This window comes from Panthera tigris, chromosome B1 (assembly GCF_018350195.1).
Source record: "Panthera tigris isolate Pti1 chromosome B1, P.tigris_Pti1_mat1.1, whole genome shotgun sequence".
In the NCBI taxonomy this organism is placed as follows: Eukaryota; Metazoa; Chordata; class Mammalia; order Carnivora; family Felidae; genus Panthera; species Panthera tigris.
Window position 1 is genome coordinate 171217408 of NC_056663.1, and position 15656 is coordinate 171233063.

A 15656-nucleotide genomic window follows, 5' to 3' on the forward strand; every position below is an offset into this window, starting at 1 on the left:
CTGCTTAGTCTCCGTAATAGGCCGCAACTTCAGGTTCACAGTTATTTTTAATCTCTACACCCAGTGTGACACTTGAACTCATAATCTCGAGAGCAAGAGTCATCCTATCAACTGAGCCAGATAGGCACCCCCCAGGTTAACAGTTTTTAAGTCAGTCATTCTCTTTGTTCCTTTTCTGATATTCTCATCTTAGTGAGATTATTTGCATGGTAGCTAGTAGCTAGGAACATGCATGTATTTTGAGAGAATACAATGTGGCAGGAGATTATTATGATTATTAGAAGATAATTTCCCAAAGTTTGGAGTGCACTTCAGAGCTATGATCCCCAAGACCAAAACCAATGAAAATCAAGTAAGTCAAGTCAAAGAAAGACCATGGTTACCTTTTTAAAATTTTTTTAAAATAATTTTTTAAATGTTTTATTTATTTTTGAGAGAGAGAGAGAGAGAGAGAGAACAAGCAGGGGAGGGGCAGAGAGCGGGGGACAGAGGATCTGAAGCAGGCTCTGCACTGACAGCAGAGAGCCAATGTGGGGCTCGAACTCACTATGACCTGAGCTGAAATCAAGAGTTGGACACTCAACCAATTGAGCTACCCAGGCACTCCAAGGAGCTCATCTTTTTAAGCCAAGTGGTTTGCTCAGTGATCTTATGTAACTGAGTTTCCACTTTCTCAGAAATGTTAATCCAGGTATAGCAGGTAGTAGTGGCCATAGCACGGATACCTCCTTGCTCAGCTAAAAGATGAACAAGGGCTATTCTGTTATCAAAAACAACTGTGGCCAGGCAGTCTAAGGGTTTTTGTTGGATAGCTATTGTAGATTTTACAATACTTTCAAGAGTTAAGGGAAAGTTTCTAATCATAGCCTCATTTACATTTACTCCTAACCATGGAAGTAGGGCCCTGCCAAAGATAGTGAATCTTGAATCCTGAAAGCCTCCTGGTAGGTCTTTTCTAACTTGACAATGTAAGCTCAGAAGAGTTGACCAAAAGGAGCACACTTTGGTAACCAAAGAGGCCTTGCCTGAATCTGCACCGACTGTCTAAGCATTTATAGGCCCAAGGAGAATGATAACCACTGCAGACAAAGACAAACCCTGTGAGGGCACAAACCATTCCTGTTCAGGCAGTATTGTTAATAGATTCATTCACAAGAATTGTGTTTGCTCGTCATAGTCAGGGGTCAGTTAGGTTTTCTCCTAGCCTGAAATAAAAAGTTCTAAATTCCACTGGCCTTAGCAGTGGCCTGGGAGGTGGTAGTATTATCTTTCCAGGCCAGTGCCAGAGTAAAGAAAAGAAAGTGAAGAAGAAAGGGTTTCATGTTTAAAGTATTTAGTATTCATGTTTAGTTAAAGTCTTGATCCAGTGTCTTGGGAGGAAGCATCTTGCTGTTAGCTAATCTTCCTAGTCAATTTGATGTAGAGGTCCCCAGTGTTTGTGCAGGACCAGATGTCAGGTGCAGTTTGTCAGCTTTGAAATGTGTATCTAAGGTTCAAGCCCCTATCATCTGTGTAGTGAGGAGGACCTTTCAAGGAGATTTAAGGACAGTCTTTATTCTTTAATGATTCCAAATCAGAAGAGTGGGAGAAAACTGGGAACATTAGCTTGATGTGTCATAGCCAAATATTTGAGGGAACCTGGAATTCAGGATCCAGTCCACTTTTAACCGAAAACACACATCCGACTTTCCTTGAATATGGAGAGGTTTCCCTTATTATTTCTTACAGCTTAATTACACATATTAAAGTTTTTAACCTTTAGAAATCTTAGCTTCTAGTGAAAATAAAAAAGTAAACAGTTGTGAACTGTCATTTGCATTAACATCCTGTGGCTTGGCAGAGTTTAAATACTTTTTAGGGGTGTCTGAGTGGCTTAGTCGGTTAAGTGTCTGACTGTTCATTTTGGCTCAGGTGATGATCTCATAGTTGTGAGATCAAACCCAGCACTGGGCTCTGCACTGGGTGCAGAGCCTGCTTGAAATTTTGTTGCTCCTTCGCCCCTTGCCCTTCCCTCACTTGGGCACACACACGTGTGTGTGTGTGCACGTTCCCTCTCTATAAAAAAATTTTTTTTAAATAAGTACTTTTATAATTTCTAGAAACATGCTTTCCCCAAATATCTTTAGTTCCTCTGTAAAATGAAACCAAAAAATCAATAAACCTATGTTCAGTAATTAGTGTTTCAGTATTTTATCTTATTTGGAAATGATCTGGATATTTAATGAATTTAACTTAAATTATCATCTAACTTAATAAAACTTTAAGGTTTCGGGTTACCAAAAGATTTGGGAGAAACTAAAATTTACCTAAAACTTTTTATTCTATTTAACATCTATTTGATTGTTTTTAACAATTATGTTTAGATTACCCACAAAAGCCATTAGACCTTAGACAAGACCAGCCATTTCCCCAAGATGTTTTTTTAGCTGACAAATTTTGTGAGAGATAAAATGAACTTATTTGACTAGTAAACTCAGGCAGAGTAAAAGTTTGTATTTAGTCTGATAACTCTAAGGACATGCCTGCTTTAAATTAAACCAACACACTTTAACTGGCTTTTATACTGAAAATTGAACTAGATCATGTGAACTTGAAAAACACTTGGGTTCACTTCTATTATATTTCTGAGATTTACAAGTACTTCATAAGCACTTTTTAAAATTTTTTTTGTTTATTTTATTTATTTATTTTGAGAGAGACAGAGACAGCACGAGTGGGGGAAGGGCAGCTAGAGAGGGAGAGAGAGAATCCCAAGCAGGCTCTGTACTGCCAGCACTGAGCCCAATGTGGGGCTTGAACCCACAAAGCTGTGAGATCGTGACCTGAGCTGAAACCGAGTCAGACACTTAACTGACTGAGCCACCCAGGCGCCCCCATAAGCACTTATTTTTAAGCCAGTTAAACAGAGCTGTTTTTTGTTTTTGTTTTTTTAAATTTTTTATTTATTTTTATTTATTTTTATTTTATTTATTTTTGAGAGAGAGAGCGCTAACAGGCGAGGGGCAGAGAGGGAGAGAATCCCAAGCATGTTCTGCATTGCCAGCACAGAGCCTGATGCTGGGCTCAAACCCACCAACCATGGGATCATGCCCTGAGCTGAAATTGAGTCCAACGCTTAACCAACTGAGTCACCCAGGCACCCCTGTGTTTTGTTTTTGTTTTTGTTTTTGTTTTTTAAAGTAAGCTCTACATTGGGGGCTTTGTGCTAACAGTGCAGAACCTGCTTGGGCGTCTCTCTTTCCCTCTCCCTCTCCCCCTTCCCTACTTGCCCACATGGTCTCTCTCTCAAAGTAAAATAAAAATAAAAACTGTCTTTAAACAGACAGTTCTTATTTAAAAATGTATGTACATTTACATCTTTGAAAAAGAATTTTTAATGTTTGTTTTTGAGAGAGAGCATGAGTGGGGGAAGGGCAGAGAGAGAGGGAGACATAAAATCCAAGACAGGCTCCAGGTTCCAAGCTATCAGCACAGAGCCTGACGCGGGACTTGAACCCACAAACCTTGAGATTATGACCTGACCGGAAGTCGGATGCTTAACCTACTGAGCCACCCAGGCGCCCCTATATTTACACCTTAAAGGCATGGGGGAAGAATTCAGGTTCCCCTGAGGACTTTGGTAAATAAGAGATAAATAAATATATAGGAGCTAAACAAGGAGGTTTTAGAATTAGTAAAAGGAATAGGTGAACATTGAATTGCCTCTAGAGCTGCATTTCTAATTTTGCTAAGATTTGTAAGATGTAGACAATTGCTTTCAATTCCTCAAAGAATGAGGTTGCAATTCGAGTGACATCATAGGTTGATCCACCCATCTAATTACACTTTTTTTTTTTTTTTTTTTTTTTTTTAGTAAAGACTTTTACAAAGACTTTAAAAGATTTTTCCTTTCCTTCTGGGTACCTAATTTCATTTTAGCTTAGGGGAGGAGGCCTAAAAAAACATTCTTAACAGGCTCTGTATGTCAGCTTTCAATCTAGCCTATTTCCAGTCACAGAGCTACTTAAAAATTCTTTTAGGTGTCTTGTCAGTTTTCATCTGGGACAAACAGCAAACATTTCTTGCCATATTGAGTAACTCCCCCTTGGATATATGGGAGGGATTCCCAACGAAAGTGCAAAAGGTAACTTATTTTCCTTTTTTTACTGGGTACTACAGACAGATCTCAGAGTGCTAACTCTAATGAGAATGTTCATCCTTAGCCAGCTTCTTCCAGTTTTTCCAGGATCCCATCTGTAGCTCCGTTTTTTACCAGAATTTGGCAAGATTTTTTATTTTTAATGTTAGTTTTTCTTTGGCTATTTAAGAGAATAATGTAGCATTTTGCCAGAAAATCTCTTAGAGTCCCATTTGAGAGGAGCCCTCCTTTGAGGTCAGGTATGGGAATGACTGAAAGGTCATTAACTTGGCAGACTTTTGTTTATGGTCCATAAAGGCAACTCAGAGGAGTACTAGAATGAATATTCAAATAAAGGAGGATAGAGGAAAACAGTAAGAGTTATATCAGTTTTTTTGCTTTTAAGTACTTTTTACATCTTTAATTTTTCACTAGGCTTTTATAACAAATCTTTTAATGAAGCTATTTTGGAATTTTGAAGCCTTTTGGAGTCTCCTGCATACCAATTAAAGTAGTATCCCATTCTGTTTGATTTGGAAGCCCTTGCTTTTAAGGGCACTTGTTAAATTCTCTTATCTAATTGGAACATTTCTCATAATGGCCATTGTAATTCTAGGTTGTAATTCCTCTGACGACTGGTAGCAGTTTGGTAGGACCCTAGTCACAATTAGAATTTAACTCGCCTTTTCTGTGCAGCCATATCTAGTCACAAATGGGGTGTAACCCACATTTATGTCTGGCCATATTTTGGGGCTGCCAATCTGATGGTTACCAAGCCAAGTTCTCAGGACACAAAAAATCTTCGCAAAATTTTGCCACTTCTATTAATATTTGTGTCTTCTGGACCATAGTTCTTAGGCATAAAATAAGCACAGGTGCCGGAAGGAAATATGCTTGACTGTTTAGAGTTTAAGGATCCCATAAGCCAAGTTTAGGTTTCTCAGAGCTGAGCTAATACCTAAAAGGGATGTGCCTCTGGGTTGGTAATTGTACAGTATACATCGTTGCACAGAAGTTTTCTTGAGTTTGGCAGGTGACCTAGAGTCAGCCTAACCTGTTCTGTGACCAGCTTGATGTCAGAGTCTTTGAGTTAGGTAATGAATATACTAACAGCTCTGAAGTATTGTGCCAGTGCCCACCACCAATTTTTGTGGCTTTTTTTTTTTTTATGTGATTCCTGTTAGTTATAGCCCTTATCTATACAAAATAAGACAAACATGTGCACCCTAACATAGCAGCGGCAACCATAACATGTTACCATAGACTGGCCAAGAGAAGGCTTTACCTACCATCACTGATTCCTAGCATGGGTTAAACCAGCAGACTCCAGTAAAATGGGGACTGTGGATTGGAACTGGGGAAAAGACTAAACCACCAAATCGCAGTAAGTGGAGACTATAGACTAGAACTGGAAGGGTATTCCAAACATTGTGGACTGAGCCAAGAGGTAGGGACTCAGGTTTCAGATGGAACTGTGTGCCAGCTCAAGCTGACCCATTGAGCCCTGGACTGGAAAGCCAGTTAGCTTAAGAGCTCAGCAAAGAGTACGGAGCTCAGAACTGACAAGAACTCCGTGATGGCCCTCAGAAATGGCTAGAAAGAAAGTAAACTTGAATATTTCATGGGGTACCACACCTATGTTTCTTGTTGTCCCCAAAGATGTCAGAAGTCTCCTTTAGTCCTGCTGCCTTCACCAAATTCTTTAAGTAACAAAAATTAAACTGAGTAAATGTAAAGATTTGGCTTTACTCAACAATTCATGAGTTGAGCAGTGTCCCATGTAACAAATAGCAAGGAGCTCCACCAAGCTGTATAAAAGGAAAGGTTTTTAAAGGCAGAAAGGGGGTGGAGAAGGGAAATTATTAGCAAAGAATGCATTGTTTTAGGCAAGGTCACCTTCCTACAGGGAATGGAAGGGGTTTGTGGATGGATTATCTCACTAGTGCTGACTAGTGAGATAATTCCATGTTGACTGGCTAAAGGTTACCATTCTTGACGGGGTAGGGGGAGGTTGAAACTGTGATTAGATAGGTTATTAGGACTTGGCTTGCTGACATGGAGTTTAGCACAAGTGACTCCATTTTGTTGCCTGGTATCTCCTTTTTATTTTTTTTAATTTTTATTTATTTTTATATAATTTATTGTCAGGTTAGCTAATATACAGTGTGCTCTTGGCTTCAGGAGTAGATTCCTATGATTCATCACTCACATACAACACCAAGTGCTCATCCCAGCAAGTGCCCTCAATGCCCATCGCTCATTTACCCCATCAACCCTCACTCAGTTTGTTCTCTGTATTTAAGAGTCTCTTGTGGTTTGCCTTCCTCTCTGTTTGTAACTTTTTTTTCCTTCCCTTCCCCGCCATGGTCTTCTGTTAAGTTTCTCAAATCCCAATTATGAGTGAAAACATATGATATCTTCTCTGACTGATTTATTTCACTTCTGCTGTCTCCTTTTTAACAATATGAATTTTAGCAGGGGCACAAACATTTATTCTATAGCAGTACTATAGCTAACAAAGAATTAAATTATTAAGCAGAGTAGGACTCTGGCATCATCTGTTTCACAGGAGGGCCCAGTATAGAACATCAGAAGACATTCACATTTGTAGGAAATTAGTCTGATGGCAGAACAGGTAGGCAACCATTTGTGTGGATTCATAAATTACATAGTTTATAATAAATATGAACTATCCTTAGTTTAAGAGAACTATTAGTTAAGAGACCTGTTATATTAAGAATTTTTCATAGCTTAAGGGAAAGAATAACTGAACAGTAGTCTTACAACATTTTTTCCTTCCTCCTAGATTTAAACAGTCAAGTTAAACTGGGAAATCATGGCAGAAGGTGGATTCGATCCCTGTGAATGTGTTTGCTCTCATGAACATGCGATGAGAAGGCTGATCAATCTGGTGAGATGAATGGGATGGTCCTATTCAGAATTGAACTATATCCCTTCTGTCCTGTTTTTTGGGGGGTGGAGGGTCGGGGGGGAATGTTGGTTATTGGAGAATTTTCATCTGATGGTCACTAAAATTATTTCATAATTGAAATTCCACAATGGTTTAAGTCATAGTGGTTAAAGTGCTTGCCAGCAATTCTTCTATTAGAGATCAAAACAAAACAAAACAAAAAAACAAAAAACAGATTGCTACCTTTTATTTATGGTAGATTTCTTTTGGTGAAATCACCATCACGGGAAGGTGACACATTTGTGTGTAGCCTTTTCTGTTCTATATTAACAAATATATAGTCTTCAGCTATATGGAGCTTGTTTACCTGATAAACTGCTATGAAGTCATAGTTCCTATTGTGACATGGTTCAAATCCTACTCCAATAAATGGCATGAGAATAAAAATTTCTATGTAAAGCATTTCCAAGTCCAAATCAATTATTTGACAGAGGCGGGTTTCTGAACAACATGCTTTAGATAGTCTCATTGAATTGATTGTTGTGAGATTTGAATTTGTAAAGTTTTTAAGACTCTCCTAGTCTCTATAATCTTAAATACAGGAGTCTTTATGTATTAAATACAGGACTTTATACTTTTTTTATGTACGAAAGAAGAAATTTGACTATTAACAATAAAGTATATTGTATTATTATTATGTTAGACATAACATTTTGTTGTTCTAGAAAGCTTTTGTAAAGAGGTATATTATCATAGACCAGGTAATAAAGGCAGGAACAAACATTTGCTCAAATATTTGAGTTGTTGGTGGTTAATAAGCAGGTTTTCCGCGGACTCAGTGTCTGTATGTAGTGATCAGAAGTGTGTTTCTTGTGAATGATACTCCTTTTAGAGTCAACATATGCTAGGACTTATGATCCTAAAAAATTTCTTACAGGGAAATCAATAAAATAAGAACTTATAAAATTAATAAGACTTGTGGTTATAGAAATAAAATAAGAATGTTATATCTCTGACAACTTGATGTAAAAATAGATGAGTCTAAGGAGAGAATATTTAAAATATTTTCTCTGATTTATGATGTTAAATAGCTGGTAGCTTTTATGTCTAAATTTCAGGGTAAGGCAAAAATTTTTTTTTCAAATGTGATGCTAGGCACAAAAAATAGACTTGTAATTTAACTGGTAAATTTTCCCAGGAGATCAGTTTTTCTTTTTTTTTTTTTTTTTTTTTTTTTAACATTTATTTTTGAGACGGAGAGAGACAGAGCATGAACAGGGGAGGGTCAGAGAGAGGGAGACACAGAATCTGAAACAGGCTCCAGGCTCTGAGCTGTCAGCACAGAGCCTGTCGCAGGGCTCGAACTCGCGGACCGCGAGATCATGACCTGAGCCGAAGTCGGCCGCTTAACCGACTGAGCCACCCAGGCGCCCCAGGAGATCAGTTTTTAATAAGAGTTACTACCTCTTTTTTTTCTTAGTGTCATCTTTTTATTTTTAACATCGTATCTATTATGCTTTTTTCTCTTAGGTCTGCTGCTTTTTTTTTTAGAGATGACTAAAACTAAGCCCTACTCTTTATGATCCCCTGTACATTTTTTTTCTCTTCAGTAGGTTGTCAGGAAAACTCATGTTTAGCTTTGTTTTGTTTTGTTTTTAATGGGCACATTCATACCTGATGGGACATTATTGATAGCAATCCTAGTGTGAAGTACTTCATGTGAAAATAGGTTTTGATTTTACAAACCTTTAAAAGTGTACAGTGTACATTTTTTAGTCTATGCTGGATATTTTCACATGATGTAAATTACTGATGGGTGATGCTGGATGGGTGATCTGCTAGTGTATAAATTCCTGATAGCAGTATTGAAGATTCCAGAAGGGAGGAGAAACTCACTTGATTTCAATGAGGAAACTTGCTAATTAGGCTTGATAGACATTTGTTCAATTTGAATTGTGCTTTATAGTTTTTATTTCTTCTTTTATTTAAACTCCAAGCAGCATTTTGGGGCCATACCTACCTTATCGATATTAAGTACTTTCTAAACTGAAAGAGTATCTTTTGAAACAACGTCTCTAACGTCAGAAATTCAGAAATAATGTCTCTAACTTCAGAAGTTCAGCAATGAAGTCTCTAACTTCTCTAAATTCAGAAATGTGTAATACTGTTTACTATAGCATTATTTCTAGTAGTGAAAGTTATAAACCACCTAAATGTCTGCCAGTAGTGGTTATATCATGGTTTGATCATATGCTGGAATCTTATACAGAGGTTTAAAAGAATGTCTTTGAAGATTACATCATAACAGAAGGGAAATTCACATGTGATATGAATAAAGGCAACATCTAGAAATGGCATTTAGCATCATCTTGCTTTTCTGTACCCACACACACCGTATATATACATGTGCATAGGAAAAAAAGCCTTGAAGAAAATTTGTCAGTGTTAACAGTGTTTATCTCTGGATTGTAGAATATAAGGTGAGAGGGTTTTTTTTTTTTATAGTTTTCTGTATCTTCTATGATATACTCAGGAAAAGGGTTATTTAACAAAAAGAATCTTTTTTTTTTCATTTAAACATTGTCAGCACTCTTTCATACTGTACTAGGCTTTTATACCTCTCATGCTTTCGTTATCTTCTACTCTTACACTTCAGAAGACCTGTTTTTAGTACCTTTATCTTAACTACTCTGTGGAAGTCTAACCCCCCAGTCTATATTTAAAAGCAGTTTATCTGATGGTATAATTTTTCTGTATTAGTTGTAACTACCAGAATTTAGATGTCTGCCTGTTCAGAAAACTCATGGGTATATATTGGTGATGACAGAGCAGAGGTTTATTACCCTCATCTTTCTAAAAGTAGACATTGAACTCATCTTTGCAATAGAGTAGCATCTCATTAATTTTAGGTTCTAATTTGGAATTTTTGTTACTTTTTACTTCGTATAACCAAATTGGATTTTCTGGTAGGTTAGAGTATTATCAAATTCTGAGAATTTAAGGTGCTAATAGCAAGTAAAAACCTGGGAACACTTAGAGATTTTAATGATTATTTATGGTTAGATTATTAATTGTGTACTGGACTGCAGTTTAGTTTTGCCTATTCTGTGGAAATAGGTGGGCTTTGCCAAGGGATATTTTCAGCTTAGGAGCAGTTAAGATTTTACCATTGTTTCCTTTCCATTTTAATAAAGTGCTGTTCATTCACAATTTAAAACTAAATTCTTTTCCTAATTTAGTAATGATATCAGTTAAGGTTCTTTATTATAGGTTATAGAAGTTCTGACCGAGTTAAGCAGAAAAAGACCTATTAAAAGGATAGTACGTGGCTCACACTGGAGAACCTAGCATGGAAAATGAATACGATCAAAGGGAGGGTAAGTGACAAAACAAGAGGGAGCCAAAGTCGTGCTGCAGAGCTAGGGCAGCCAAGGAGCTGCTTGCTCCTGAATTCTAGACTTTCGTATGTCCAAGTGTTGATGCAGCATCTCCATTTAGATAACTAGTAGACATCTTACACGTGATATGTGCATTACCAGACTTCTTTTCTTGCCCCCAGGCTTCAACTTCCTTGTCTCTTCTATTCACTCCATTATTCTGGTTGCTCAGGCAATACCTTTTGTGTCAATTTTTACTCTTTCAGCCTCATAGCTAATGCAGAAACAAATCCTTTTGACTCAACCTTAAAAATATATCTAGAATCCAGACATTTCTCACACTTTCCGTGCAGCATCCTGTTCTAGTCTACATCAGCTTTTGCCTGGATTATTAAATTAGCCTCTTTATGAGTCTCCTTGCTTCCACCCCCTTGCCATGCCCCACTTTCTGCAAGTTTAGTTTCACTACAGCAGCTGAAGTGATCTATTTTCGATAAAACAGATAATGTTCTCCTTCCCTCAAACTCCTGCATGACACTTAAAGTGAAAAAAAATTTACATAGCCCTACATGATCTGTCCCTTCTCCACCCCACTCTTCCCTTTTGCTCATTTTGTCTAACAGTTCTGACCTCTTACAGGTCACACACAAATGATCAATACTGTAAAGACTTTAGACTTTTCAATAGCGAAACTGGAAGGCATTGGCACAAAGACTTTAAGTTCTGAAAGGAAATTATTACAAATCCAGCATTCTGTATTCAACCAAAGTGTCAATCAAATAGGAGAGAATCTTCAAAAATCCTCTCATGTACCATTACTTAGGTGCTAAAGGATGAACTATTTTTCACCAAAATGAAGACATAAACCAAGGAGGGAGACTAAGATTTGAGTGTAGAAAGTGAGAGGTCTAGCACATGCAAGAAGCAAAAGTAACTTCCAGGATAATGGTGAATGGAAATCCCAAGGTGATAGCTGTGCGTCAGGTTTGTGGATACAAGACAGCTGGTTTCATTGAGAGGGTGTCACACAGCTCTAGCAGAGACTTTTTCAGGAGGATGAATTGATAGAACACCTAGTGAGTTGAGACATTTTGTGATCTAAAAAGCTGAAAACAAGTTGTCAAAAGTCCTCGAAAACCAAGTAAATGGGGGGAAGAAAGAACATTTAACTTTAAGGAAATACAGAAAATAGTACAGAAAAGAAAAAGTAAGTATAATTTACTACATGGTTCAAATGTGAAGAGCATTTACATAGTCATAATGTTAAAACTATTGAGCTAAACCAATTTATGATTTAATTACTAGCAGATGGAAAGAGTGTACATGTGTGTTGGGTTCAGAAAAGAGAGAACTAGGTCTTCTTATTCTATACTGGTGAATCAATGGGTATTGCTTAAAACTGAAAAATCAAGAAGTAGCAATAATGCATATTTATAAAGACATGGAGGTAAATACTAAAATAATCAGCTAAAAGGTGAAAGTCATTCCTCTATGGGAGGAGAAATAGGTATGCAGAAATGAGGAACTGCTTTTTTTCGGAACAGACTTGAAAAAGTGTTTATTTAACTCTGAATTGTATACATGAATAACTAATAAAAATTAAAACAACAAAAAGCAAAAACTTTCCAGTTAGGAGTAAAAAGACAAGGTGTGAGTCTATTGGGTAGCTGGATATGTTGTGTATCTTTTTCCTCCATGGAATGTAAGGTGACTGGTTGAGGCCTTTGCTACCGGCTAAAACCAGGTTACTGCTTTCTAAGAAAAGTAGAAAATATTCATGGGGAGGGCTTCTAGTTGGATGTTAAGGATCAAGAGAGAAGCCAGAGTAACCCCAGACCTTTAGTGGATATAAAAGAGGAAGGAAAAGAAAGAATACCTGGTTCAGAAATGAAATGTGCTATATATAAAGCCTTAGAATGAAGCTTTCCCTCTTTGAGCATTAAGAGGTTCTCTAGCCTGCCTGCATGCTTCCTTGATAAGGAAAGCTGTTTGTATACGCTGTCACCATCCTGTTCCTTTAATAACTATAAAGAGGAAAACAAGAAAGCAGTTGAAGAAAATAAGAGGACCACAGTGTGGTTGGGCATAGCTAGCTACATTCAAAGACAAGATGAAATAATTAGATGTGTCTAATATGAAAAATCATTGTGCAAGTTATGGCTATAAGTGCAGCTTCATATAAGTATGTTGTCCTGGTCTTAAATATCACCAGCAACATGATTTTCTGAAATGGTGAACAATTCTTTGTAAAGTTGTAAACAAAACTAAGTATAATATTCCTTTGATTTAAATGCTCAATTCCAGTTAAATTCCTTGGTAATTTAGTGTCAGCTAACCAAAAAATATCTTGCTGTTATTTTTTTAATGGACTTAGATTAAAGGCTCAGATTTTTCACTTATGTGAATAGGTGGCAGGACATTTGAAAGTCATGTGGGATGTAAGCCAGTCACAACAATCGAAGATCTGCCTCTCAGATATCCACGATGCCCTGGTACTGACACATTGGAGAACATATGATGGGGGGACAAGTAGAGTTTAAAAAAAAAAAAAAAGGAGGGGAGCCTGGGTGGCTCAGATGGTTAAGAGGCCTACTCTGGACTTCAGCTCAGGTCATGATCTCACAGGTTCGTGGGTTCGAGTTCTGTGTTGGGCTCTATGCTGACAGCGTGGAGCCTCCTTGATATTCCTTCTCATTCCCTGTCTCTCTGCCCTTCCCCCACTCATGTGCATGCACTCTCTCAAAATAAATAAACATTAAAAAAAAGAGGAAACCCAAATAAGCTTATGAAGGTAGGCAAGAAGAAAGAGAAGCGTAGTTCATAGAAAGCACAAGTAAAATGTTATGTGTGAGTGGGTTCTCATCCCCTGTTAAAAGAGATAGATTGGAGTCTTGAAATGCTATTTACAAGGAAGACAGTTACTAGGGTGTCTGTGTGACTCAGTCAGTTGAGTGTCTGACTCTTGATTTTGGCTCAGGTCATGATCCTAGGATCATTGGATTGAGCCCCAAGTTGGGCTCCACACTCAGCATGGAGGCTCCTTGAGATTCTTTCTCGCTCTCTCTTTCCCTCCCTCCCTCCATTTGCCCCTCTCTCCCCCCACCCTGTCTCTCTCTCTCAAAAAAAAAAAAAAAATATATATATATATATATATAGTAGGTATGTGATAAAGGAGTGAGGAAAAAGCTATCTCAAAAGAATGCAGTACTCTTAATCTTAGACACAATATAATTCAAAGCCAAAACAATTAAGTGGAACATGGAAATAATATTGACAAAAGATAGAATTCATCAAAAAAATATGGACCTTTATGTCTTGAACAACGGAGAACACAAAAACTATTATAAATACAAGAAGAAACATTCTTTAGAAGTATCTGAGAAAAGATAGTGAAAGCCATAGAGATGCCTTTGTGGGGTTGGAGTGTGAGAACATGTGGGGGATGTGTGTGTGTGTAGGTCAGTATATGTTTGTAAATACATAGGAATGGTTTCCAAGGGGTATACTGGAGCTCATAATAATGGTTATATTGAGGAGTTTCAAGTTAGTCTAGGTACTAATTTAAGCCCATGATGTAAGTTTTCCTTTTACAAATGAGGAAACTGAGGTACAGAGAAGTTAAGTCACTCTTTCCAGGTGTCAGAGCTGAACAGAGAGTGGCAGAGGCACATTCAACTCTGGCAGTTTAGCTCTAGGCCCTGTGCTGTTTCTTTTGTTTTCTTTTTTTAATAAAATTTTTAAGTTTATTTATTTTGAGAAAGAGAGGGCGCAAGCAGGGGAGGAGCAGAGAGGGAGAGAGAGAGAGAGACTGACTCCCAAGCAGGTCTTGCACTGCCAGTGCGGAGCCCAGTGTGGGGCTTGAACCCACTAACTGTGAGATTATGACCTGAGCGGAAACCAAGAGTCAGTCACTTGACCAACTGAGCCACCCAGGTGCCCTTGCCTTGTACTATTTCTTTAGTGCCCTGTTCTGTTCTGCTGCTGCCAGTTGGTCTCCTTCAAGCACCTTTAAAAACACTATATTTGTGATCAAGGGAACATTAGGAGGATAGAAGAAAGCAATGAAGGAGAGACTCTTCACTATATTTGTACAGTTTAAAACTGTGAATGTACTACCTAATCAAATAACCTTAAAAATAAAACTTGGAAGGCACCTGGCTGGCTCAGTTAGTTAAGCATCTGACTTCGGCTCAGTTCATGATATTGCAGTTCATGAGTTCGAGCCCCTCATTGGGCTTTGTGCTGACAGCTCAGAGCCTGAAGCCTGCTTTGGATTCTGTGTCTCCCTCTCTCTCTGCCCCTCCCCCGCTCATGCTCTGCCTCTCTCTGTCTCAAAATTAAATAAACATTAAAAAAAATTTAAAGAAAAAAACCTCTGCATACAACTCTTGATCTTGGGGTTGTGAGTTCAAGCCCCTCTTTGGGTACAGAGATTACTTAAGTAAAACTTTAAAAAGATAAAACTTTGTAAGCTACTTCAAAGGCGTTAGAAGCAGTAAAATTATACACAATATGTAGTACAGACTTTTTTCACTGAAGAATAAAATTTTTGAGTATACTATTATATGATTTGAAAAGAAAAGATATTATGTTTAGCTTTCCCATAATTCTTTTTAAAAAATGAGAGAGAGAGAGAGCACGCACGAGCACGTGGGGAAGGGGCGGAGAGGGAGAGAATCCCAAGCAGGCTCATACTGTCAGCACAGAGCCCCACATGGGGCTTGATCTCATGAATTGTGAGATCATGACCTGAGCCAAAATCAAGAGTGGGACGCTGAACCAAATGAGCCACCCAGGTGCCCCTAGCTTCAGTAATCCTAATAAGACTTTCTTTTGTTCTTAATTCTTTGATTTCTAAATTGGTAGATTTTTTTTTCTCATCAGCATATAAAAAATATATAAAAATAGAAAAAACTTGTATGTCTCCTAAGGCAAAATGGCTACAACAACAATTCAGTGCTTTTTTTACTATTACCTCATCAGTGCTTATGTAAATTTTGATTGTTTAACTCTTAGGCTGTACCAGTATAAAGAATATAAATCTGATTTTCATTCATTTTATTGTTTATCTATAGTGTGGACTTTAAAAGCAAATGATTATATCTCCGGTTGTATTATAGGAGTGTTTTAAATAATACATTATAAGCTGCATTTACATTTAAGGTTGATAAGACTGCAGTACAAAGAGTGCCCGTTTTGGGGTGCTCATGACAAAGCTTTGCTTATTCACTTGGCAGGTGTCCTTCTGGTG

The 15656-nt window shown here is 37.6% G+C and overlaps 1 protein-coding gene across 4 annotated transcripts in view; it reads left to right on the forward strand.

Annotated features, from left to right (window-relative positions):
• The window catches only part of SMIM14 (small integral membrane protein 14), a 77756-nt gene that overhangs the window by 27886 nt on the left and 34214 nt on the right, over positions 1–15656 (forward strand). For all 4 annotated transcript variants that reach the window (XM_042984697.1, XM_042984698.1, XM_042984696.1 and 1 more), the window contains one exon: positions 6924–7028. In XM_042984697.1, the coding sequence (XP_042840631.1) occupies positions 6954–7028 (75 nt within the window). In that variant the 5' untranslated portion in view covers positions 6924–6953. The remainder of the gene's footprint in view (positions 1–6923; positions 7029–15656) is intronic.